Genomic DNA, 24,879 nt, shown 5'->3' with positions numbered 1-24,879 from the left:
TGTCTTGCATTTTTCTTTTTAAATACAAGGAAGGTAAGAAAAGAAGGACAGGGATTGGAAGAGGAAGGAGAGGGAAGGAAAAAGCACACACAACGATGAAAAGATCAAATCTCATCCTTTGGTTTAGATTGATTTATTTCTTACACAGAAGCAGACAACAGTGAGGGCAGAGAGTAGTTTTGGGATGATATGACTTTTATTACACATTGTAATAAGAACATATATCCATTTATAGCTGTGATTGCAAAAAAACAACTTGTTTTTGACAAACATTTGACTTTTAGTGTGTTTCTAAGCCATTTTAATTGTTTAATATGTGAGCTGTGATTATTGTTGGTCAGTTTTTATCAAACCTTTAATATGATGACACTGCTGTTGTGTTGCGTGTGCAGTGCTGTAACAAAAAAACAAAAAACAAGTTTACAAAGACACTTCCCTGGTTTTTAATGACGATCTCACAGCTCAAACATTTCTCGGGCCGAATCGGTCGAATCCTGTCGGACTAGAACGTGAAAGAAAAATCTTCTGCATACGAAAATAAACGTAGACATTTCAGCAGATTAGCGCACAGTTTAGTTTTTTTAACTTTAGCTTCTGGTGCCATTTTTCATGTTATTTTGTTATGGCCTTACATTAACATGACGAACACTATGAGGCACTTGCGTGTTAACATTCACAATATTTTATGACATTCTTCCAACAGAAACACAACTTGTGTCCACAGGGTGGCTCTGTTCTGTCACTGCTGCAGATTAGCAGATTAGCAGATTAGGGAGGAACGATAAACACCACAGCTGCCAACATTTCTGTCATTTCCATTTAAATTGAAGCTGCATCAGAAAACGGTAAATGCTACATCATCACACAGCAGTAAAGTCAGGAAAGACACCGTTAATCTTGTATCTAATCCCAGGTATTTTGTCCATTGTATCAAATCTTAGTGAACATAAGCCTCCGCCTTGATGTTTAGGTCCTGCTTCTAGAAAATATGAGGTTTACCTGCGTTGTACCAGCATGAAATAACAAAATAACTTTCCAGAACAATTAAAAATTGCAGAAAACAGCGATATCTATGCACTGATTTGACTTTTGATTGGCGGATATACCGTCCACTAACACGTAGGATGCTAGTTTAATGGCATACACTACAACCAGCCACCAGGGGGCAATCAAGATGGATTGGCTTCATGTTGTCCACCTTCTATTTTAAGTCTGCACTGCTCAACAAAGTCAAAGGTTTTTCTAGGCTCTAGACGAAGTGTGTAGCCTCAGTGGAAAGTCAAATCCCTTCACCTCCGACCTGCAGCTACGTTGCTAATCAGCAGTTTCAAACTCGCGCCCAGTGGCGACGAAGCCTGAACAACAATCGGGTCAAATCGAAAAGAAGACTCACGATACAGCTGAAGGAATATTGTGCTTTAACTTCCACCATTAATAATCCAACATTAATCCAGGTCCATAGCTCCAAACACCCGCCTCTAATCCCCGCCCCCACCTGAAAGTCCCACCTCATGGACGCGAGACATACCAGATCACGGCTGTCGTACACAAACAACGTCAGAGCGACGTGTGAACGCCACATTCTTCTGCACCTCCGATGTCGGACTGACACGTTTAACAAAAAAACAAAAAAACAAAAAGAGTTACGCGGCAAAAAAAAAAAAAACTACCCAAACAAAATAAAAAATTATTTTCACCACTAAAATATATAATTATACGTACTGTATGTAAATATTTACATGCAAAGGGAACACTCCCTCGTTCACCCGGGCTAAAGAAGTCGATCATTTCAGGGGACAAGCATGAGGATTTGATTATTCGCTCAATTATAAAAACGTCCATTAGTTATCGTGCCTTTTCTTAACATGTATATATATATATATATATATATATGTGTATATATATTAAATTGCAAATATAAAAACGCATCTTTCTACTCCTATTGTCACAAGGAGACAGCAGCAGCACGCCTCTAGCTTGCAGAAGTGACCACGTTTCAGAGTTTACTTGCTGCTGCCGATCTCTCAGACATTTACCAGAGCCATTGAATGCATCTCATGAGCTGCTCCAGTTTGGAATATTCCAGTGTTCGATGAGTGAAGCCATTTTGCTATGTTTTTCAGTGTAAGTGTGAAGCGAAGTGTTTCCCAAACTTTCTCTTTATTGTGACTCAAATCACAACATCAGTCAGATATGACGAGGCGACTCGTCAACACCTCAAATCATTCCCAAGAGATGTTTAGTCAACTTTAAAACTTATCCACATAAATCTTTACAAATTTATTCAGGGACCACCAAAAAGTCTCCCATGTCCCCATCTGTGGGTCCCGACCCAGTCTTTGGGAACCACTGGTAATAAATTATAATGGGACTTTCTCAAGTTTCTTAGACACTATCGGCTACGTCACGTCACCTTAATCCATCACACAACTGGTTTGGTCTTATAATAAGAATTATTATTATTATTATTGTTATAATAAGAATTATTATTATTATTATTATTTATATTTAACCCCTTTTCTATCTATAAAAAAGCCCAAACAACAGCAAAAATAAACAGTCACCCTTAAACAAGGCCAATTCGGTCAAAGCAAAAAATCTGAAGCAAACCACCACCGTCCCTGGAAGCCTTCAGGATGAGGAGGGAGGGAGGGAGGAAGGGGAGGGGCATCAAACATGCACGGGATTGTGGGAATGTGAGAGGGGAGGCGACGTCCGCGTCTTCTCGTCGTCCAATCATCCCTGTCGGAGAGAAGCAGCTCGTCTTTAGGGTGTAATGACCCCAAAAAAACACATGAAAGACGTGCTAAGGGATGAAGATCATCTCAGAGTTTTCTCAAGAAGGTCCAGGTGCCTACAGGGAATTCCTGAAGTTCATCTCCCTCTCTGACCTCTTCAGGAATTCCCTGCAGGCAACAGGACTTGCTTGAGTTTGGTTGAAGATGTTTCGCCTCTCAGTTCTGGAGAAGCTTCCTGAACGAGAAGTGAAACATCTCCTGAAGAAGACTGAGAAGCTTCTTCCTCTCTCCTCATCTCTGCGCCTCCTTCGCTCCTGTTGTTACCTATATTTTGCTTGTCTGTCCGCTTCTCTCGATGACGATGGTCTTGTCCTCTTTCACGGGGGAGTTGACCTGGTACTGGTAGTCGTCACCGAGCAGACCCAGGATAGGGTACTGGTTCCTGTACCTACACACACACACACACACACACAAGTGTATCATTTATAGGTAATAAAATCCTTTTATGAACCTTTTCATTTCTGCCATCTCTGTAGTTTTGTTATTAGCTTCTGATAACTGGAAAACAATTCAACACACAGATAAAAAAGTGCATTGAAACATTTACTGTGCAACAGCACCCCCTGCTGCCAGGAGGGTGCTACTCACACACAATCAGAGTCACGTGACACTCAGCTGTGGCGTTTTACCTCTTGGTGATGATGGTCTTGGTGACGTTGGAGGAGCTGCTGCTGCTGTCGTTTCTCTCCTGCATCAGCTTCTTGATCTCCTGGGGGGGGCACAAGAGGTCAAAGGTCAGCCGAGTGGACACAAAACCTATAGTGGAGCTTCACTCGGGTCTTATCCACACAGGAACAGAACTTTCCCCAAGTTTTTTGCCATTCTGTTTTCACTGTAAACACTCAAACACCGTGTGTGTGTGTGAGAAAGTGCAGCACAGGTGTGTGTGTGTGTGTGTGTGTGTGTGTGTGTGTGTGTGTGTGTGTGTGTGTGTGTGTGTGTGTGTGTTGACAGTTTTCACTCTTCAGGTCCGACAGCATTCTAGCACGTTTGTGTGCGTCGTCAGCCAATTTAGCCTCAGGAATGTTTTTGTCTCACACACACACACACACACACACACACACACACACACACACACACACACACACACACACACACACACTCACACTCACACTCTCTTTGTGCATATGGAATTTAATTTATTCAAAAGCCACCTGGTCTTGGGAGTTGTTTTTTAGGAAGTTTGCCATGTTGCCTCACTTCATAACCAAGCTTTTATATGAACATTACACATTTGTTACCGTATGATCGATGACGCACGTCCTACATGACAGTTACACGTTAGATCCAAACCTGGCGGCAAATCGGTGTCTGTTTAAAGTCCCGGTTGCCATTTTTATGATGATTATTATTTCATATTTAAGGTGTTATTGGTACGTTTCTCCTTACTTTTCCTCCTCTAGACACAACCCTGCACACCCCGTTTGCTTCCGGCCAAGACTGCTTCGGTAGAGACTCTGGTCTCTGACTGGACACTTTAAACCAATCACAGGACAGTTGCACCAACGACTGCCTCACAACTGAGCGCTTGCACGGAATGTGACGCGCGCACATTCTGTTGGCGCAGAAGACGCCAAGAGAAGAACACAATGAGATTTGACTGGTTTTGTTGCGCTGTACCTCCTCCTGCCGGGAGATGGTCGTCTGCCGCTGCTCCAACATGGCGAGCAGCTCTGAGATCTTCAGCTGGAGACTCCTCTCTGACGAGGAGGACGAGGAGGACGACGACGTCCTCTCCGTCCTCACCTCGGTCTGGATTCGCGTGATCTGCGTCTGCGGGATGCGGGAGATTCGTGGAAGGGTGTCACGACTTCATCCCTGAAGTAATCTCGTGTCTCTCGTGTGCTTTTCCTCACTCACCCTCAGCCTCTGTATCTCCTGGTCTTTTTCTTCTCGGATGGACTTGAGCTGATCGCTGTACTGACGCGACAGCTCCTCCGTCTTCAGGTGCAGCGTGGTGCTGTTGCCTTGTCCTGCCAGCTGGATTACGAGAGAGAGCAGAGAAGGAAAAATCATCATCATCATCATCATGGTCATCGTCGCTGTTGTCACAGAGCAAAGGTGACGACCCGCGCCTCCGTTCTACCTTCTGTCGGAGCATCTCGTTCTCCTTCTCCAGCGCTCGCATTCTTCCCTCCTGCTCTTTGATCTTGAAGTCGCGGTTGGAGTCCGTGTTGCGGCTGCTCATCAGTTTGCTCTCGAGGGTGCGCTGCGTGGAGCTGGTTTCCTTCAGGGACGCCTGCAGAGACCCCGCGCGCACACAGATTATTAATAATAACAACAACAACAACAACAATAATAATAATAATGATAATAATTTAGGGGCCGTAAGAGATAATCCTTCTCCATGTGAATAATCCTCTGGATTTTTTGCTCCATTTAACAAAGAAATAGAACATTTGACACATCAGAGGTGTCCTGTACCTGGAGCTGCCTGTTGTTGTCTCGCACGGCCTCCAGGAGGCTGTCGTACTGCAGGGCCTGGTCGGCCTTGAAAGCCAGATCTCTCTCCAAAGACTCCTTCTCACTCTCCAGACGCTGCGACGCGACACACACACACACACACACACAAGGAGACGATTAAAGTCATAAAAATGTCTGTGAGGATTTTAGGATTATTAAAAATGCCAACACCACGTGTTTGTGATGTGCCGTTCTCACCTTACATCAGTATAATCTGAATCTGTGTGCACATGTTTTTAGTTTGACCCGACGCACTGACGATGAATCGACTACTAAACTAAACAAGTTCTCTGATTTTTTTCCTGCTTCAATCATTTGTTAGTTTCCTTTCTGCACATCTTTAAAACTGAGATTAAAGTCAGAATTTCCTTCAGAATTTTGTCTTCAATCTCAGACGTTCGGACGCTTTTCTCAGAATATTAAGATTAGAGTCAGAATGCCGAATTAAAAATCCCAGAATTCTCGCTTAATCTCTAAATCAGGGTTTTCTCTTAATCTCCAAATCAGAATTCTCATTTTAAAGTCAGGATTTTCGCTTAATCCCCGAGTCAGAATTCTCATTTTAAAGTCAGGTGGTGTTATTATAATACAAATCCCCATTTTACCATAATCCAGTCTCTTGTGAATGCATGAATATTTGAGTAAATGAGTCATTTATCACATCTGAAAGGTGCTGGAAAATGGACCTTGAAAAGTGCTTGAATTAGACTCTGTTTGAACCCTGAACATAATCATTCCAGATGGTTATCTTTATTCTGCAGAGACGGTTAAACCATTTACTCTTCCTTTTCTTTTTATCTGTGCTGTCACGTCTTTCTCTGGAGGACTTAGTGTCACTCGTCCTGTCATGGACGACGTTGATTTGTAGCCGCCGCTGCGTGTTTGTTGATTTTCTGCTGTTGTCAAACCGGAGGCGCCGGGTTTTTTTTGTTTTAAGAGCTTGAAGTTTGAAGAGAACCAACAAAAACATCTCATTTCCCACGTCACTCACACACTTAAGCGTTAAACTGGAGGCTGTGTTTCATGCACTGGCCTTAGTTTGTTACTTATGTCCTCCCTTTAATGTCCAGGTGTGGGCATTCGTTTAATCTCTGATAGAATTCTTAGTTTCAAGTGAGGGTTATCTCTTAATCTCTGAGTCAGAATTCTCAGTTTAAAGTCAGGGTTTTTGCTTAATCTCTGAGTTAGAATTCTTAATTTAAAGCCAGGGTTTTCGCTTAATCTCTGAGCCAGAATTCTCAGTTTAAAGTGAGGGTTTTTGCTTAATCCCTGAGTTATAATTCTTAGTTTATTGGGAGGAATTTCTCTTAATCTCTGAGTCAGAATTCTCAGTTTATTGGGAGGAATTTCTCTTAATCTCTGAGTCAGAATTCTCAGTTTAAAATCAAGACTTTATCTTAATCTCTAAATCAGAATTCTCAGTTTATTGGGAGGAATTTCTCTTAATCTCTGAGTCAGACTTCTCAGTTTATTGGGAGGAATTTCTCTTAATCTCTGAGTCAGACTTCTCAGTTTAAAATGAAGACTTTATCTTAATCTCTGAGCCAGAATTCTCAGTTTATTGGGAGGAATTTCTCTTAATCTCTGAGTCAGACTTCTCAGTTTAAAATTAAGACTTTATCTTAATCTCTGAGCCAGAATTCTCAGTTTATTGGGAGGAATTTCTCTTAATCTCTGAGTACATACATATATATATATATATGTAGATATCACAAACGGTCGAGGAGTTACGGTAAAGAGAAGTCTGCACGCCAAATCCTGGATGGTAACAGAAGGGTGAAGCTCTTACCCGCAGGTCCTCGGACATGTGCAGCAGCTCCTCCCTCAGGCTGCTGAAGGTGGAGAGAAGCAGACGCATGCTCCTGTCTGCGATGAGACGAGTCTGACGGACGCACGGACAGAAAGAGAACGACAGTCAGATTATACTGCACTGAGATACGACTGAAAAACCATGTTTTCCACACAAAGTTAGGACGTGAAAGCGGCACCTCGTCAGCTTTAGTTAAAAACAAAATTCAGACCAGCATAATCTGGATTTAAAACTGAACGTCGTGTTCGCCGTGTGAAACCAAACGTGTCACGTCAGCGTCTGTTTTTCTTTAGATTCTCAATTGCATATGAAAAGGAAAAGTCCGATTATTTTGGCGTTATGTTGTTGTCGCTCACCTGCAGCAGGTATCGAATCTGTTGTTTGGTCAGTTCCGTGGTTCCTTTAGGAATCAAAGCCTCCACCTCCTCTTTTTCCATCTGAAGACAGACACATACACACATGAATGGACAGACAGACAGTGAGAATAAACAAACCGGGACACAACAGACAACAATGGAGGACTGCCTGAACGCCTGAACAAACGCACACACGCTCCAATACTCAAATACTCCAACATCACAAATCTGGACTATGTCTAATCTGATCCGGTTTTATTCGTTCTTCATCTGTTTATCATCAGTTTTGGATTTGAATGTTGGGTTGAAAGAGGAACAAGTGTGTGTTGAGGATGAAGGTTTGATTCCCACCTTGAATTCACTGCTTTGATCCAGCTGGTGTTTCCTGAAACACAGAGAGGAAGGACAAACAATGAGGACGGGAACATGTGTACGTGTGTGTGTGTGTGTGCGGTTGACTTGTCCTTATGTCTTTGTGAGGACATTGTGGCTGGGCCTCACAACTTTAAATGGCTGCTTAATCTGCTCTGTTAAATGTGGCGATTTTAGACATTTCCTTTAATCTTGGAGATTAACATTTAGCGTTTTCAGGGATTTTAACGTCTTTTTAACTGATCTACAGTTCAGCATTGTTGGCTTTGATTCTTGTGTCGGAGGACGACATTCTCTGACCAATCAGTGGGATTAGATTTTGGAACTTTAAGTAGATTTTGGAATTATAAATAGATTTTGGAATTATAAATAGATTTTGGAACTATAAGTAGATTTTGGAACTATGAGTAGATTTTGGAACTATGAGTAGATTTTGGAATTATAAGTATATTTTGGAACTATAAGTAGATTTTGGAACTATGAGTAGATTTTGGAATTATAAGTAGATTTTGGAACTATAAGTAGATTTTGGAATTATAAGTAGATTTTGGAACTATGAGTAGATTTTGGAATTATGAGTAGATTTTGGAATTATAAGTAGATTTTGGAACTATAAGTAGATTTTGGAACTATGAGTAGATTTTGGAATTATGAGTAGATGTTGGAACTATAAGTAGATGTTGGAACTATAAGTAGATTTTGGAACTATAAGTAGATTTTGGAACTATGAGTAGATTTTGGAATTATGAGTAGATGTTGGAACTATGAGTAGATTTTGGAACTATAAGTAGACTTTGGAATTATGAGTACATTTTGGAATTATAAGTAGATTTTGGAACTATGAGTAGATTTTGGAATTATAAGTAGATTTTGGAACTATAAGTAGATTTTGAAAATATTAGTAGATTTTGGAACTATGAGTAGATTTTGGAACTATAAGTAGATTTAGAAGTTCAGCATTGTTGGCTTTGATTCTTGTGTCGGACGTCGCGCTCATGACTCTTCAGTGACGACACTCTCTGTCAGTCTGTTGACGTGACATTTTAGTATGGGCTGGACCTCGTCAGAGCAGGAACTAAAAAAAAACCCACCAGGTTCTATCACTGATGGAAAAGCTCCATAATTCTTGTGCACTGGATCTGTAAACGGATAACGCACCGTGCACCAGATGAACCTGATTCTAAAGTTAAAAAGCTGCATTCCAGTCAGAGTTAAAGGATCGGTTGAAGTGAAAGTTTGCGGCACACTGCATTTACAGTGTGTCACCGAGATTTAGTGTCGACGTTAAAAATAGCAGCGCGTGGTCAATCGGCTGCCAAAGACACTCACGGTCCGCGGATCTTGGTCACGTGCTCGGCGATGCAGGAGTGGATGTCGCAGTTCTTCCTGTAGACGTCGGCCAGCAGCTCGCCAAAGTAGCGCGTGTCCATCTTGGCCGGTTGTGGCGTCTCCTTCAGCTCGGACCGCACCTCCGTCCTCGTGATCCTCTCGATCGACGGCTTGTGCTGAATGACGTTGACGATCTCCACCTCTTCCACCTCCACTGCATCCTCGTCCTCGTCGTCTTCCTCCTCTTCCTCTTCCTCTTCCTCCTGGTGCAGAAACAAAGGACAACAAGACGTTGTTAGAATTTGACCATATTTGTAGGCCATTTCGTTAGATTTTGGACCTTTAAGTAGATTTTGGACTATAAGTAGATTTTGGAACTTTAAGGAGATTTTGGAACTTTAAGTAGATTTTGGAACTATAAGTAGATTTTAGAAGTTTAAGTAGATTTTGGAACTTTAAGTAGATTTTGTAAACTGGTGGCTATAAGAAGAGACTGGAGACTCTGAGTTTGGCTGAGTGACGGGGTATAAATCAGTTAATTTTACGACTGGAAGCGCTCTCTTCGTTACGATGCTGCCACACTGGAAGCTCGAGATTCTCGTCGCGTACATGTACATGTAGCAACACAGTGGAGTCAAACATTCATTACACCACCACACACACACACACACACACAAAAACTCAAACTGTTGCATAACCTGTAACCTCAGGTCACAGCGAGCAGCTCGAGCTCACACAGAAAAAAACACCTTCACTCTCTGCAAACACTCGTCCGTCAAACTCTCAACGCCAGCGCGATCTGTACTTTCTTTGTAATCTCTCGTCTCTCGTGCTTGTTTTAGCTTCGTGTGACTCACTTTGCTTCAAAGCTGCTTATTTAACCAAAAAAAAGCACTTTACAAATCATCCGATGGCAAGTTTCTGGTCCTGAAGTCGTGAATTTCTTTTTTTATGACAAGCTGACCTTTAACCCGTGTCCTGATTTATTGCAGGGTGCCGCTGTCAGCGTTTGACATAATATAACAGTACGTAGAGTGCACACATAACTCCTCTGCAACTATTTCTTCATGATTAAAACAAGATTTCTGATTGTTTTATTTTCTTAGATGTGAATATTCTCTGGTTTCTTTGCTCCATATTAACAAATACATTCTTAAAAACAGAATCATTTTCATTTGTGGACAAAAACAAGACATTTCCAGTGATCAACTGGACCAAGCGGTTACTCGATGAATATAATCGTTAGCTGCAGCTTTGTCAGATTCTTTGTCGTTTCTGATAAACTGGTCCGTTGAGAACACTGCGTGGTCCTCCAGTCTCTGTTGTTTCAGTGTGTTTCTGAACAACCAAAGGCTCTTTGTGCTCACTGTCGCCAAAGAACTCACGCAGCCCGACACGGTGAATGAGAGACTCTGCGATTATGTCATCGCAAACCTGCCAGGAATCACTGCGGCATCGAAAAGTGAAAAGAAATGAAAGGATCAGTGTCGGGTCACTGACCTCAAACAAGTTCAGGTATAAAAACACCCCGACACCACAGGAAGCTCCATAAACAGCATCATTTAAATAAATGTCCTCATACACAAAGAACTAGGAGTCAACCGGTCTTTTCTGGCCGATATTGGTCCTGAATGTTACTCGTTGACAAGGCCGACAACAAACTAAATCTAAGTGTAAAATCCTTCAATGTTTATCAATAATTTAAACTGTGACAAGTTCCTTCGTAGTTTGATTTCTGCTCGTTTTTCCATGGCTTTCTTTTGCCCATATATTTAGCCAATTTTCTTATTTTCCTCTCCATCTGGTCGAATAACTGTTAAAGGTTATACAATACAAAAAAAAGGTTCTGTCTCCAGAACCTTGAGACATGAGACATCATTGTCGTAACAATAAACATGTTTGAGATTCAGATTCAGGCAGAAAATCAGGAAATACGCAAGGGTTCACATCAGAAGGGTAAAGGGAGCAGCTGTTTGACCAGATTGTCTTGGTCAATCAGACGCAGAGTGGAGTCAATCAGGATAAAGACGCCTGTTATCACATGGAGAGGTGGGTGTGTCTCAGCGCTGCAGGGCTGTGGCTGCTACGGCAACATGCCTGTCATTCCAGCAGAGAGAGGGAGAGCGGGAACCTGAACGCCCACATGGAGAGAGACGGAGAATACACACACCAGCAGTTTCCATGTCACCGTGTTGCATTTATATGGAGCTTTTCTAGTCTCCATGAGCTGATTTACACGACATGTAAAGTTTCCAGTTTAGAATATTTCCAATATTCGCGAACACTGAATACAGCAGTTAATCAATTTTGCGACACGCCCCCCTTCTGAGCTTGTTGGTATTAGTATTATGTGGTTTCCAGTGTCGCATTTGGCTATTTTACTAAATCCGAACACAACAACCTTTAAAAGAATGTTGTTGAGTGAGAAAATTAGGTTATATCGAATCGGCTTTTTATCCACGCAGAACGGGCATTTCGGGGAAATTCATCACTACGTGGAGATTTTGTGCAATATTTTCAGGCACCTGTTTAATACGAGGTGACGTCATGCAGCCCTAACTCCGCCCTTGCATTTTCCATATTTCTGTGGCGTGTTTTTGGGGTAAAACTTTAAGCACAAGAAAGAAAAAGACAGTGAAGGGTGAGGTTCTGTTGCCCCTGTGGAAAACTGCGTCTGTTTTGGTTTAGTTGGTCTGGATCGTGATCGTGGGTGAAAACGGCGTCTGTTTTGGTTTTGTTGGTCTGGATCGTGATCGTGGGTGAAAACGGCGTCTGTTTTTGTTTTGTTGGTCTGGATCGTGATCGTGGGTGAAAACGGCGTCTGTTTTGGTTTTGTTGGTCTGGATCGTGATCGTGGGTGAAAACTGCGTCTGTTTTTGTTTAGTTGGTCTGGATCGTGATCGTGGGTGAAAACGGCGTCTGTTTTGGTTTAGTTGGTCTGGATCGTGATCGTGGGTGGCCTGCAGAGACTCTGGACTCGGATCCACACTTTAATACCAAGCCAAACTGCACACGGATGCTAAATTCCGCCGGCGGCGTCACTGGGCTCGTACCACCGTGTAGAATGTGGGGGAGGAAAACAGCAGCAGCCTCATGATGACGAGGTCAGTGGGTGAAGAGTTGCACGAGGACTGTTTATATGTGTGCGTATACTGAGAGTTGGGCATCTCATGTCTTCACTGACTTCAATGGGCAAATATACCAAAGATAAACGGACAATCAGTGAATGGATTGATATAGTTTTTGGTATAGTTGTGAAGGAGACGATTACATTTAGATTCAGCAAACAAGCTGACACATTTGAAGACAATTGGTCAAATAGACCGGATTTTGAATAATTGGTCAAATGTAAAATATTTATCTCATTTCCCAGGTGCGACATTCTTTCTTTTTGGATTTTTTTCGAAAAATCGTCAACTATTTTGATCATCGATTTATCGGATTGAGGGTTTTTTCATTATTAAGATTTCTGATCCTTTCAGCTTCTTAAACCTGAATATTTTATTTTATAATACTTTTTATGGACCAAAGAACGGATGTTTGCCTCATGTATGCTGTATTCGTGTTGAGTTTGCTGCTGGTTGTAACAATCACATCCTCCCCTTGTTATGTCTTAAATGGATAAGAACAATTAATCAAAAGTAAAAGCCCATAACTTCAGATTACAAGTAGGTTAATGCTGCGTTCTATTTACATCGGAAGTCGGGGAACTATAGGAGTGACGTTGGCCGTCTTCCAGACGAGCATCATGCTGCTCTGTGCTATGAGATTCTACGTTGTTTGTCTCACAGTAATGTAGTGCTTCACACCTTGTTCGTACCCGACGCTCGCTAACATAATGTGCGGTCCCGAGTGCGTCAGCCTCACACCTGGTCCCAGAATGCGTCTCGAGCGACTACTTGTGAACCGATGGCAGTTCCTCGCGACATCGCTGATGCTGTGATTATTAACCGCTGTGACGGACGAGAGAGAAAGAACTGGGTTCCTCTCGTTTCTAACGGTAAAAAAAAGGAGGAAAACAAAAGAATATCTGCCAGATAGTGTGGCCACCTATAGATTAGTTTATGGTCAACGTCAGGATAAAGTACCTTTTTGTTAGTTTTGAAGGTGATTCTTGATACTTGAGGTAACGCATACGGACGAAAGCAACGTCGAAGTCGAACTCTGCATCAAGTTAACCCGGTTGTTTACAATCAGAGCTGATCACAAAAAGTGAAAGATGATTCTTTCATTCCCACCAAAGACAAAAGAGGAAAAAAGCAGCAGCTTCACTTTCACACTGAGTGTGAGCAGACGTGTTCACACTTCTCTCGAGGATCAGGATCTGACTGATGTGGTGCAGGTTTACTTCTCTGCACAATGTGTCTAAAGTAACCAAATACATCATCACATTGCCTCATCATGAGGCCCTGGTGTGTGTGTGTGTCAGGACCAGCAGTCCTTATGGAGACCAAAACTGGGTCCTAATGAGACAGAATCTAATTCCTGAGGACCTGGTTGAGTTTAGAGACTCCGATTTGAGCCGTGGTTAGTTTAAGGGTGAGGTTAGTCATTAAGTGGTTTTAGATAACACTTAGTTTTCGTCTGTACAAATGAATGGAGGTGGATGCAGAGCATACCTGTGTTTGTGTGTGAGGTGATTTAGGTCAGTGAGCCAGGCTCGGGCTTTCAGGACTCGCGTAACACAAGAGGTTGTTTTTGAAGGGAGAGAAGAGTCATCTTACCACACAGGCTCTTGGTGTGACCGCACACTGCCAGACATCTCATAGAGTCATGTTTGTGTCAAGAAAGAAAAGAATCTGCCTCAGTTAACGTCCATCGGCTGCCCCGGATTTCTAAAAATTGGCTTTGACATAGAACTGTCCAAGAACCAGAGGATGGTTCAGCAGTTCTCTTCACTGGGGGATAAAAACACTGAGGCTGGAGCTGTAAATGCGACACTTCCATGGAACGTTAAAAAACAGAGGTCATTTGCAAATTTGTCCCAGACCACCCTTTTGGGTTGGTTCCAAGTTCACACGCTTTGGTTCAACTGCTCCATAAAACTCCTGTCAATCTCAGGCTGGTAATATTTAACGAATTAAAATGATGTTTTTGTCTAAGGGCCAAACCATAGAAACATAAAAAAGACCTTTCAAACTCAGATGACCTGGAAATCCCATCTGTTTTCATGTCTAATTTCCCTTAAAGCTCCCATAAAGATGCTCCATCGATATCCCTCATAGTGAACAACAATGTAAACAACATAGTAAACGTGCCCTGCCGTCCAGAGTCACCACAGAGCGACGCCCTCCTTCCCTGTCCCTGCTGTAATTAACTGTGAATGCTTCACATTCCCCGCGGTGGTGAGAGAAGCCTCTGTGGAAGCAGCTGATCGGAGCCTAAAGCAGACGCTGCAGTTTTGAAAAAGCGAACAACTCGACGAGGTTCATCCACGCAGGAAAAAACACGTCCGTCAACAACAGCGCTGCCACGGCGACGCTTGAACCTTCGACCTGCTCCAGAAACGTCTTTCACTCGACGCGTCCGGCGGTGACTTTGACCTCCACTGAACTGTCTGGGTGATGACACAGCGTGAAGCACGGGACGGTGGCTTCTCTGGGAACGTTTTACACACACACAAACACACACACACACAAAGTGCCAAGTGTTTTTGGTGCAGAACAAACACAGTAAGAAGACAGAAGCTCTCTGAGCGCGCAGGCCTCCGCCAAGGTCCAATTTGAGATTCTTGGCAGCTACGTTTTGAAGCAACTGAGTCTGTAGTTTACTCGACGATTGTAAGAAAACAGACACAATTATCGTGTTTGTCGGACTAAAACTGGACTTAACACGTTAGTCCCACTGATATCGCCTTTGTCTTTCGGCCGCTCCCTCTCTCAGGGTCAAGGGTGAGCCACACATTCAATTTGGAGGGTTTTTCAACTCAGGATGCCCCTCGTGACGCAACCCTCCATATGTATCCGGGCTTGGGACCGACACGAGGAGTACACTAGATGTGACTGAAGTCAATGAGTGAGTGTCCAGTGTCCAATACCCCAGTCAGGCCGCCCCAGTCCCACTGATACTCATCAACTCATCACCAAATCAACATTTTGCAAAGTTGGTTCTGCGGAATTGGAACTGGGAGAGACATCGCGTCCGTCATGCCAGTCGAGAAGTCAGGAAAAACAAACAAATTTAACGGTACTATGTGCACAGCCAGGGACACTTGGACTTTTTAAGGTAGCGTTTAAAACTTCTGATATCCATCCAAAACCTTAAATTTTAGTATACTTTTTAGTCATTTTCTTTGGTGAGCCAGAGATCTTGGAAATGTGCATTTCCCAGCCAGGCATCATGCAACTTGCTTAACGTTAATCGCTCATTGTTCTGCGTCTACTAGTGTTGTAGTACTCGAGATCGGTCTTGAGACCACTTTTTGAAGGTCTCAGTCTCGTCTCGGAATCGACTGCATTTTTGCTTGGTCTGCATGTGAGTGACAGGAGAAGAGGCCGTGAGAAGATGTCAGCCAACTCATCTATAATAAAATTTGGTTACCTGAACCACAAAGACTTTTTGTGCATAAATACCTCCAAAAGAAAACACAGCGCAACATGTAAATTCTGCAAAGCGACGCTAACAGACACGGTTGGGACCATGTCCAACTTTTACTTCCTAGGTCTTGGTCTTGTCTCGGTCTCGACTCCTCAAAGTCTTGGTCTTGTCTCGGTCTCGACCCCTCAAAGTCTTGGTCTTGTCTTGGTCTCGATATACTGTGGTCTTGGTCTCGACTTGATCTAAGTATAAGTGGTCTTGAGTACAACACTACAGTCTACCTACGTCCATCAAGCAATGCAGGGCATGAAACAGCAGGTGGCGTCTTAACAAACAAGGGAGACATGAGCCTTGAACATCAACTTCACTTTCAAATTCTCAAACTTTCAAGGATTTCAAGGACCCGCGGGGAACCCTGTGAATGGTTTCTGCAGGCGTCCACAAATGTAAAGACTTTTCAAACCTTCAGACAAGAGTTTTCGTGTTGCCTGACAAAGCTGACTCGCTGAAACGGAGGCCTGCGGGGTGATTTAGGCTCACTCTGCACATGAGTTTCTCTTCCGACTGAGAAGCAGAAAGGCGAGAGTGTGACGCGCCGCCTCGGTGCAGACACACCCATCATCATCATCATCATCATCATCATCAACAGTCGGGAACCGTAACATGGGAACATGAGTGTGAAGGAACTTCAACACGACGAGTCTCGGTCTCTCTGTCTCTCTGTCTGTGCAGCTACGCCCTGCTTTAGCGTTACAACCCTTTTTTTAACTGTCACAGCGCTGACGAGCCACTCTGGGTGTGTCCTGCCACTTCCCACAGGCCTTTGCAGTGGGCGTGTGCATTCCTTTAGATTCTAACCTGCAGCTTCATGCATGTATATGGCTGTTGTCAAAACAGGGCGGATCTCTCTCACTTTCAAAGCTTTGATGTCGTTTGTCTTGGCACGAAACGCCAAGTCCCTGATATATGACCAGATAAAGCACACTCGCAAAACTCTTTGCCGGAGTTCATGAATAGCCCCTTTTACACCAACACATGACCAGGAACTTTCACTACCAGGAAGTTATTTACCCGGGGAAAAGAATTCCTGGGAATCGCTGTGGTTTGCGTTTCCAGCACACCTGAGTGTTCTGTGTCGTGGGTGACGCAAGGATCGCTCGAAAACCTGTTTCATTGTAATTAACTAGAAACTATTAAATGATTTCAAAATAGCAAGACTAAGTTGCAGTTCTTACATGGGCAACATAAGGCCCGGGGGCCAGATCTGGCCCGTAAACCAGTTTTATCTGGCCCATGACATAACCTGCGAAGATAAGAAAACTGCCTTTACTTTGAATTGGTTACAGGAATGGAACTGTATCTGAGCGAGGTTATGCAACATTTTTTTTTACTTTTAAAATGAAAGTAATGTTACATGCATGTTACATATGAAGATGGGTATAATTATATTATTTGCTCCATTTAAGTCCGCTCTGTGGTGGCATCTTAGGAATCAATGGCAAAGGTTTGGGAAAAATCTATTCACAGGCTTATGTATCTGTTTCAGTATCAATCCCTGAAAGTCTGTAATCTGTAATCTCAGAAAGAAGATCCAATTAGATATGGTGATTTAGGGATAAATTGGTGCAAATGGAGCGGATAGAAGTCATTAAACTGCACCTCCTTCTGCGTCGGCTCCTCTTCTGCTCCGACTCGCTTGGCATGTGCTCCGCGTTGTATCAGGTACAGCTTTAAAAACAAGAAGTCCTCGGACTCTCATCTGTTACACAGACTCCTCTTCGTAACATCACACAGGAAGTCTGGTGACTTATCTTTGATTGTTTATCGTAGATAAAACGCGGATTAAAGCGCCTGTTGTTACAAAAACACTGCGACCACGCCCGTCTACACAAACGGAAGAAAAAGAGCAGTTTGTCCATCTATTCCTAGGGTGTCATTTAAATTCCTAATTGATCAAACATTTATTTCTATTATTATTATTATTCCATTTTTCAGCTGCTCTGAGCTGCTGTAGCAGAGGCCACAGATGGATTTATTCATATTTTTGAAGACGTGACATTCCTGACATTTTCTCCTCCTCTTCTCGCAAAGTGTGTTTGATAATGAATAACAGAAAGAGCTCCTGACACAGATGTGGTGGAAAACGGGTAAAACAAAACCTCAGCTGCAGTGTTGTTACCTGTCTGAAGGATCAGCTTTCACTTTTCCCGCAGGCGACAAAACTCAGTGAGCTAACACATTCCCCTGCCCTGTAAACTGCCCCTGATTCTCACCTTGAAGTCGCGCTGTATCGATTCACGGACCTCGGTCAAAGTCGGTCTTTTTTAATTGTTTTGAGGTGAGACCGAGACCTTGGAATCACGTCGTCATTTGCTCTCTCTTTATTTAACGTCACTCGCTCATCGTTCTGCACGGAATCTCACATCAACGTCCACAACACCGCGACCGATTATGGGTCCACGTTTGCCCTGCGTCGATTTTTTTTCCGTCATAAATATGAAATTTAAGTGTGGCTTTAATTTCAGAATTCTCACTTTTTTCTCAGAATTCCATTTCCTCCCCCACAGAATTCTCATTCTAATCCCCAAATTCAAACTTGTCCCCTCAGACTTCTCACTTTAATCCTGGAATTACAACCCATTTCCTCTGAATTCTCAATTTAATCCCATAATTCCAACTCTTTCCCTCAGAATTCTTACTGTAATCTCGAAATTCCAACCTTTTCCTTCAAAATTCTGATTTTAAATCTCAGAATTCTGTCATTTTTTGAACCTAATGTTTAGTTTATACATTATTTTTATATAAAAAGTATAAAAAGTTCAGAGCAGTGCAGAACTAAAAATGCAGCTTAGAGAGAAGGAACACTAAATGTTCTGTATAAATTGGGAATTTTATGAAACTGAGGGGTGACGAGAATCACACAACCAACCGAACGAGCTTGTGCTGGAATGAGGTTCAGTGCTGTCACTAAAAACACCAGACTCCTCTGTTGAATGAGGAGATTTCAGACTATTTCCTTTTTCTAAATGTCGGAGATTAAGCACAACATTCAAGCACGTTCAATGACCCAAACATCTTCTGCTCCTCGTATCCTTCTCTGCCCTCCCACCGCCGTCTGCAGCCGTGGGACGAGATTCCTCCTCATTTTCTCTCATTAAAACTTGAGGGCTGACTTCAGAGACGTTGGGAATGGATCGCCTTTGACTTGCTGCGACACGTTTCAGACTCATCTGTGTGTGTGTGTTTGTTGCGTTTGTACAGTTGGAAGCTTTGACGTGTTTTTCTGCTTGTTTGTTTTCAAAGAATAGGTGCAAACCCAGGTGAGGATGGCCTTGTTTGCACCTATTAAGATGCAGCGAGAGATAAGGCCACTCTAACTATTATTATTTGAGTTATGATGACATGTTCTACACACTGCGGTCACTCCGATGACATACCCTGGTGTATACAGTAGGACTGCAAGTGTGGTGCGAGCTGGCACCACAGCAGGCACCACAGTTTGAGAACCGTTGCTGTCTCTCCAGTGTGCCAACACATATTTGCACGTTTGCCAAGACGGCTGTATTCATTAGAAGACTTGAGGGTGAGGTGAATTTGTAGTGGGGGGTTTTGTACAGTGTGTGTGTGTGTGTGTGTGTGTGTGTGTGTGTGTGTGTGTGTGTGTGTGTGTGTGTGTCCTTGCCTCCTCTAGCTCAGGACTCTTGATAGGACTGGACAACTGGCTGAACACAGACGAAGACTTCCTGCTGGAGCTCTGAAGAAGACAACAAGACAAGAAGAGGAGAAGAGAGAGAAGAGGAATAAGCCGTCAGATTCAACAGAATAATAATGAACTTCAGTCGATTTCTTCTCCACAGAACGGTAATAAAACCACATCTCTGTCTGCATCAGGGTGCAGTTCGGTAAAGCCCTGGGTCAGGCCTGTGGGGAACTTTGAGAACTATTGAGGGCAACATTGCAATTAGAAGAAGAAGAAGGACATCAACTATTTAGATAATCGATGAATTTTGTTTGTTTTCGATCATTTTGGTTTGTGGACAAAAACAAGACATTTGAGGAAGTCATCATTTCCAGGTTTGACAAAGATTAATCGATTATAGAAATAATCGTCAGTTGCAGCTCTACTCCAAACGTTCCTTCTCGATCAATCCAGAACTTGTTTGGTCGGTGTTTACCAAACCTGGAAATGATGATGTTCTCCAATGTCTTGTTTCGTCAGCACACCAACATGAGTCCGTTTCAATGATTGCATTGTTATCTGGAGCGCAGACAAAGTCAGAAAGCTTGTTTTAATTATTGTTTAAAAAAAAAAAGAGGGGGACCAATTAATCGTTTATCAAAATAGTTGACAATAATCGATTACTGGTGGAGTTGGAGGATGCAGCCTTGACTATTGGGACACAGCTCCGCCCTTATTGCTCTACCGCTGGCATGCAAAGTATTCTGGGATATTGTCAACGGCCAAACGTAGGCCGTTATAGTGTGATAGTTGGGACAGTCCGTGCTCGGCCTATTTACACCGCTGTATTTGGTGTAAAAATGTTTAGCGGTTCACTAACAAACAATGCTGAAGGAAAAGGAAAAGCCTTCACTGTGTGACCTCTGGTCACTGATTCAGCAAAGATGATGGTACAGTCAGGTGGAGGAACGTGTTTGTCAAAGAAGGGTGTGTCACCTCAGCGGAGTCAGACTGGGCGTGGAATCAAAACCTGCGTGATCATTTATCTCTGACTGCATTGACTCAACCTGCACCGTTCACTTGTGGTGAATTATCAGCAAAAACAAAGGTGGGGCGCCGACAATGAGAGGATTTTGTTTTGTCTTGACTGAGCAAATATAGAGGAAACGGATGAGAGTGACGCTCACACTCACACTTTCCCCCAGTCGACAGCGGAAAACTTGTGTGTAAACCATAGCAAGGGCCAAAGGCCAATGTATTCAGGAAGTGGTTATCAGTGCAGGAAAGAATTTGCTGGTGAAATTACAGCAGGTGTGGGACCAGACTGGTGCCTTGTAAACTCAGATTAAACAGGTCAACATTGACAGGTTCACAAGACGTTCTGATTGATCGTCGTAACGCCAAGCGTGGTAAAACGCAGGAGTGGCAGGAGTTTCTTCCTTTTTTTCCAGCGTTTCGTTTCTCTACGCTGTCTAATGTAAATATCTGCGAAAGCCTCCGATCAAAGGCAGAAACAGGGGCAGGTCTGTGCCTGTGATTAGTAGATATTCCTGTACACTGATCCCTGTGTCTAATACACATACTGCATTATCTCAGATCCCTGCTTTGACAACAGCCCAGATCTGCTGCCTTTTCGAACAAGAAGCTGAAGTTTATATTGCTTTTTCAAACTGTGTCGATCCACTGCTGCCGCCATCAGTGAGTTCACGTGTTATTTTGTAAATTTGGTGTTTGAAACCCTTAATTCTGAGCTAAAATCACTGATTTTTCTCTGTGGTTTCATGTCAGAGAAGTGAGATACAAGCTGAAAACGTATTCTGAAGACAGTGCAGACTTAAACTGGAGCAGACTTTGTGAAGTCGCTTGTTGTGTCACTATGACAAACAATTACACATCCACACAAAACTGAAGAATTGCTCTCAAAAAGCTTTTTTCCAACAAACAAGGCAACAGTAAAAGTACATTCCCTTATATTTAGTTTGCACAAACTGCCACAGCAGATTAGATCAGCAGCATTTTTGAGACCGAAATAATAACAATAAAATAATAAAAACAAAGATTGTGCCAGAAGGAAATTTAAAGCCACAACAAACTGGTTTCTAAAACTTTCACACAAGAATGAAAATCCATCTCCCAATTGTCTGTTTCAGCTATAAATTATCTGATGATTATCTTTAATAATCTGAGCAGGCGTTCACATGTCAGCATGTCATACCGTCAGTGGACAAGTGACAGTTGCTGCACACAACATATCCCTTTCTGTCGGTATCTACAAAGTAATCCAACTATCCATTGATTTTGTGTCCCTTTTTTCCATGAATTAAAAAAAAAAACAAGATTGCTGCACATTTTGATCCTTTGATGCAAAAGATTTCCTAGATTTCCTAGACCTTTGCAAATCAACAGGATCTTTCTGTGCAGGAAATTTCTGAGAGGACTGAGTTTGTCTTCTTCAATCAATCAGCCTTTTATTTGCCCCCAATCAGTCACTCTGTGCATAAATTGTTAGAAAACAATTCAAAGCTAAAGGTGAACATTATAATTTTCCCATCAGCTCAAGGCGACGCGGTGTCCAAGACCCAACGATAGGTTTACGTGAGAAAAATGTAACATTCTGACATTTGAGGAGCTGAAGACGGCAAACGATTGGTAATTCAGCCGATCAAAAAATAGAAACGTTCAATCAAACTCATTGATTAGCTGCCAATTTGTAAACGGCACACAACAAAGTGTCTTGTGCAAAATCAAAGCCTCCAAGATTTGCAGTAAATCACTGTTTGTTCAACGTCAGACTTTTTTAACCCAAAAAACTTCCAAACAACAAGCAAGACACCTTTTTTTGTTGTGTTCTACCAAGTCAGTTTCAAACCTTCAAGGTCCAACCTGCTTTTACTTCCACCTTTATTTCTTCAGCTTAGCTCTCAGCAAGAACATTTAATTTGAAAAAATGCTTTTTAGTATGGTATACACCACCTGCCACTAATGGGGATGGCAAACTATCATGACCCAAATCACAAAAAGAGCAAATGTGTACATAATGTAGTAACAATCTTACAGCTATATCTTTAACACCTGATGACATTTTGAATTTGCAAACAAAAATTTTCCAAGAGAATTTTACCAGAGTCATGCTGGTAAATGAATCTAAACTTTTAAATTGAATGCATGTTATTTTAAACATGTGCACATGAACTTTACTTTAATTTCCCCCAAACATTACTCTCCAGCGACCAATTTTTGGGTCCCAACCCAGTCTTTGGAAATCACTGTACTTGAATGAATACCCAACCCAAAGGTAACCCAACATTTGGGAAAAGATAACAGTTTATAACAGTTTAATGATAACAAATAATACAAAAATAATGCCCAACTTTAGTCAAAAGTTTCTTCAATGCACACAACGTTTGGATGAAAAACTTTACTTTCAGTGACTCAGCAACATCGATACAGAAAAGTAACAGTAACGTAGACATAATCATGTAAATATGGTGTTTACGGAACAGCTTCTGGAAGACCTTTGGAGACAAAACCCTGTCGAGCAAACATGCAGTAACAATTGCTGCTCTTGTTGAGCTGTGGACACCAGAATCTGATCTGTATTCCAACCTCATCACACTCTGACCAATAAAACCAGCTGCTAGGAATCCACGAGGCAAGTTACAAGCATGTTCACACTGGGCAACTGCGCGACTAAGACGTCAAAAACGTGACTCCACGTGTTCAAATCGCCTAAAACTGCAGGGAATTACAGTTTTACTCGTTCGTCTGCAAATAAATGCACTTATTTCACTTGATTCTGGTGTTTTAAGTTGGTTTCACTTGACATAACTTGGCATGACATCGAGAAATGCATTTTGTTTTGTACGCGTTAGGTTTTCATGTTGTCGAGGTAAGGAATCAAACTTTGTCCGATTGTCAGGCTGAAGTGACTAACATCTGTGACAAAGTACATAAATAGGTCATTTGTTGGTAGGTAGTCAGTTAAGTAGGTGGGTAGATCAATGGTGGATAGGTAGCTAAGTAGCTTGGTAAATGGACTCATCAGTGAGTATGTAGAGAGGTAATTAGGTAGGTTAATTTAGATTAGTTAAATAAATAGGCAGTTAGGTAGGTAGAAAAGTTTGTACGTAAATAGACACGTAGGTAAGTTTGTTAATAGGTAAGTTATTACCTAGAAGGGTAGGAAATTACTTAAGTACGTAGACAGTCAGGTATGTAAATGAAAAAGTAGGTAGTTTTGTAAATAAGTAGGTATGTGAGTGTGCAAATAGGTAATTAAGTAGGTGTAGTAAGTGGGCAGTATGGTAGGTAAATCAAAGGTTATGTAGCTTGGTCAACAAGTAGGTAAATAGTTAGGGAGGTATGTGAGTATGCACATAGGTTATTAGGTCAGTAGATAAATGGTAGATAGGTGTGTAAGTAGGTAAACAGACACATAGGTGGTGAGTATGGTGACTGGTAGGCAATTAAGCCAGTAGGCAGTTAGGTATGTAAATGAATAGGTAGGTAGTTTGGTAAATAAAAATAAAAAAAGGGCAGGTAAATAGTTGGGCTGGTAGGTAAGTTTTCAGATAGGTAATTAAGTAGTTAGGTAGGTAGGTAATTACATAGTTAGGTAACAGGTAGGTGAGTAAATGTTTAGGGAGATAGTTAGAAAGGTGGCCAGGTATTATCATAACTAATAATGCTGATCATAAGGTGTGTTTGTTTGTTTGTTTGTTTGTTTGTTGGACTCGGGGTCTCACTCACCTCCATGGTCGCCTGCTGCTGCTGCAGGTAGAGCAGCTCGGAGTCGGACTGGCTGCCGACGCTCAGTCCGGACATAGACTGCAGGTAAACCGGGGAAACACACTGCATCATCGGCTGCATCATTGGCTGAGGCATCAGCATGTAGGACTGCTGCTGCACCGGCTGCTGCATCGGAACAAGGTACCGAACCGTCTCGTAGGCGCCGTTCTGAGCGACAGGCAGCGGCGACATCGACCTGTTGGAGATGACCGAGCCGGTCACCTGCTCCGGGGCGGCCGCGCTCACCGTCCGGTAGGAGGTGGTGGTCGTCTTGTGTGTCCGGAGAGACATGTTGAGCGCGTCAGTTCAGACTCTTCTACACTGAACCCGGGACCGAGAGAGAAAGAGAAAAAATACAAAAAGAAGAAGGCGAGAAAAAGAAATATGGAGGTTTTGTCGAAGTTTGAGAGTCGGCGGTGACGCAGCACAGAGGCTCAGCCGCCCCGCTTCAACTTCCTCCTCTGCTGGGTAAACTGGAGAAGAAAGTCCGGTTAGAGGAGTCCCAGGACCTGCAGTTAACAGGGGCGGAGGAGGAGGAGGAGGTATCAAGGGGAGGAGGCACTGAGGGAGGAGGAGCAGGAGACACGGAGCTTCTCCACCACTGAGTAAAGGTCAGTGTGAACAACAGGGGCGTATACACACATTTCAATGGGGGTGGATTTGAAAAAGTTCTCTGCAAACGCCAGTAGTATGTAGCTGCAGGCCCTCAGGCAGCAGTTTCAGGCCCGCCCATAGTTTTAAGCCCGC

General features: G+C 42.7%; 1 protein-coding gene across 1 annotated transcript; it reads right to left on the bottom strand.

The window, feature by feature from the left end:
• Positions 1 to 117: 117 nt before the first annotated feature.
• pof1b (POF1B actin binding protein) lies at positions 118 to 24,636 on the bottom strand. Its single transcript, XM_058627687.1, has 13 exons — positions 24,094 to 24,636; positions 19,348 to 19,419; positions 9,129 to 9,391; positions 7,779 to 7,812; positions 7,428 to 7,508; positions 7,051 to 7,143; positions 5,223 to 5,336; positions 4,885 to 5,037; positions 4,659 to 4,778; positions 4,419 to 4,571; positions 3,428 to 3,507; positions 3,063 to 3,186; positions 118 to 2,742 (listed from the first exon to the last, which is right to left on the bottom strand). Exons 1-12 carry the CDS (start codon positions 24,421 to 24,423, stop codon positions 3,063 to 3,065), a joined length of 1,617 nt encoding a protein of 538 aa, XP_058483670.1. The 5' UTR covers positions 24,424 to 24,636; the 3' UTR covers positions 118 to 2,742.
• Between the last annotated feature and the right edge of the window lie 243 nt (positions 24,637 to 24,879).

This window comes from Solea solea, chromosome 4, assembly GCF_958295425.1.
Source record: "Solea solea chromosome 4, fSolSol10.1, whole genome shotgun sequence".
Lineage (NCBI taxonomy): Eukaryota > Metazoa > Chordata > Actinopteri > Pleuronectiformes > Soleidae > Solea > Solea solea.
This window is presented reverse-complemented; position numbering and strand designations above follow the sequence as displayed.

Coding starts and splice junctions, on each gene's coding strand:
- pof1b (XM_058627687.1), bottom strand. CDS start 24,423: ATGTCTCTCCGGACACACAAGACGACCACCACCTCCTACCGGACGGTG. Junction 7,509..7,778: donor ATCAAAGCAGTGAATTCAAG/GTGGGAATCAAA, acceptor GTCTGTCTTCAG/ATGGAAAAAGAGGAGGTGGA. Junction 4,779..4,884: donor ACGAGATGCTCCGACAGAAG/GTAGAACGGAGG, acceptor CTCGTAATCCAG/CTGGCAGGACAAGGCAACAG.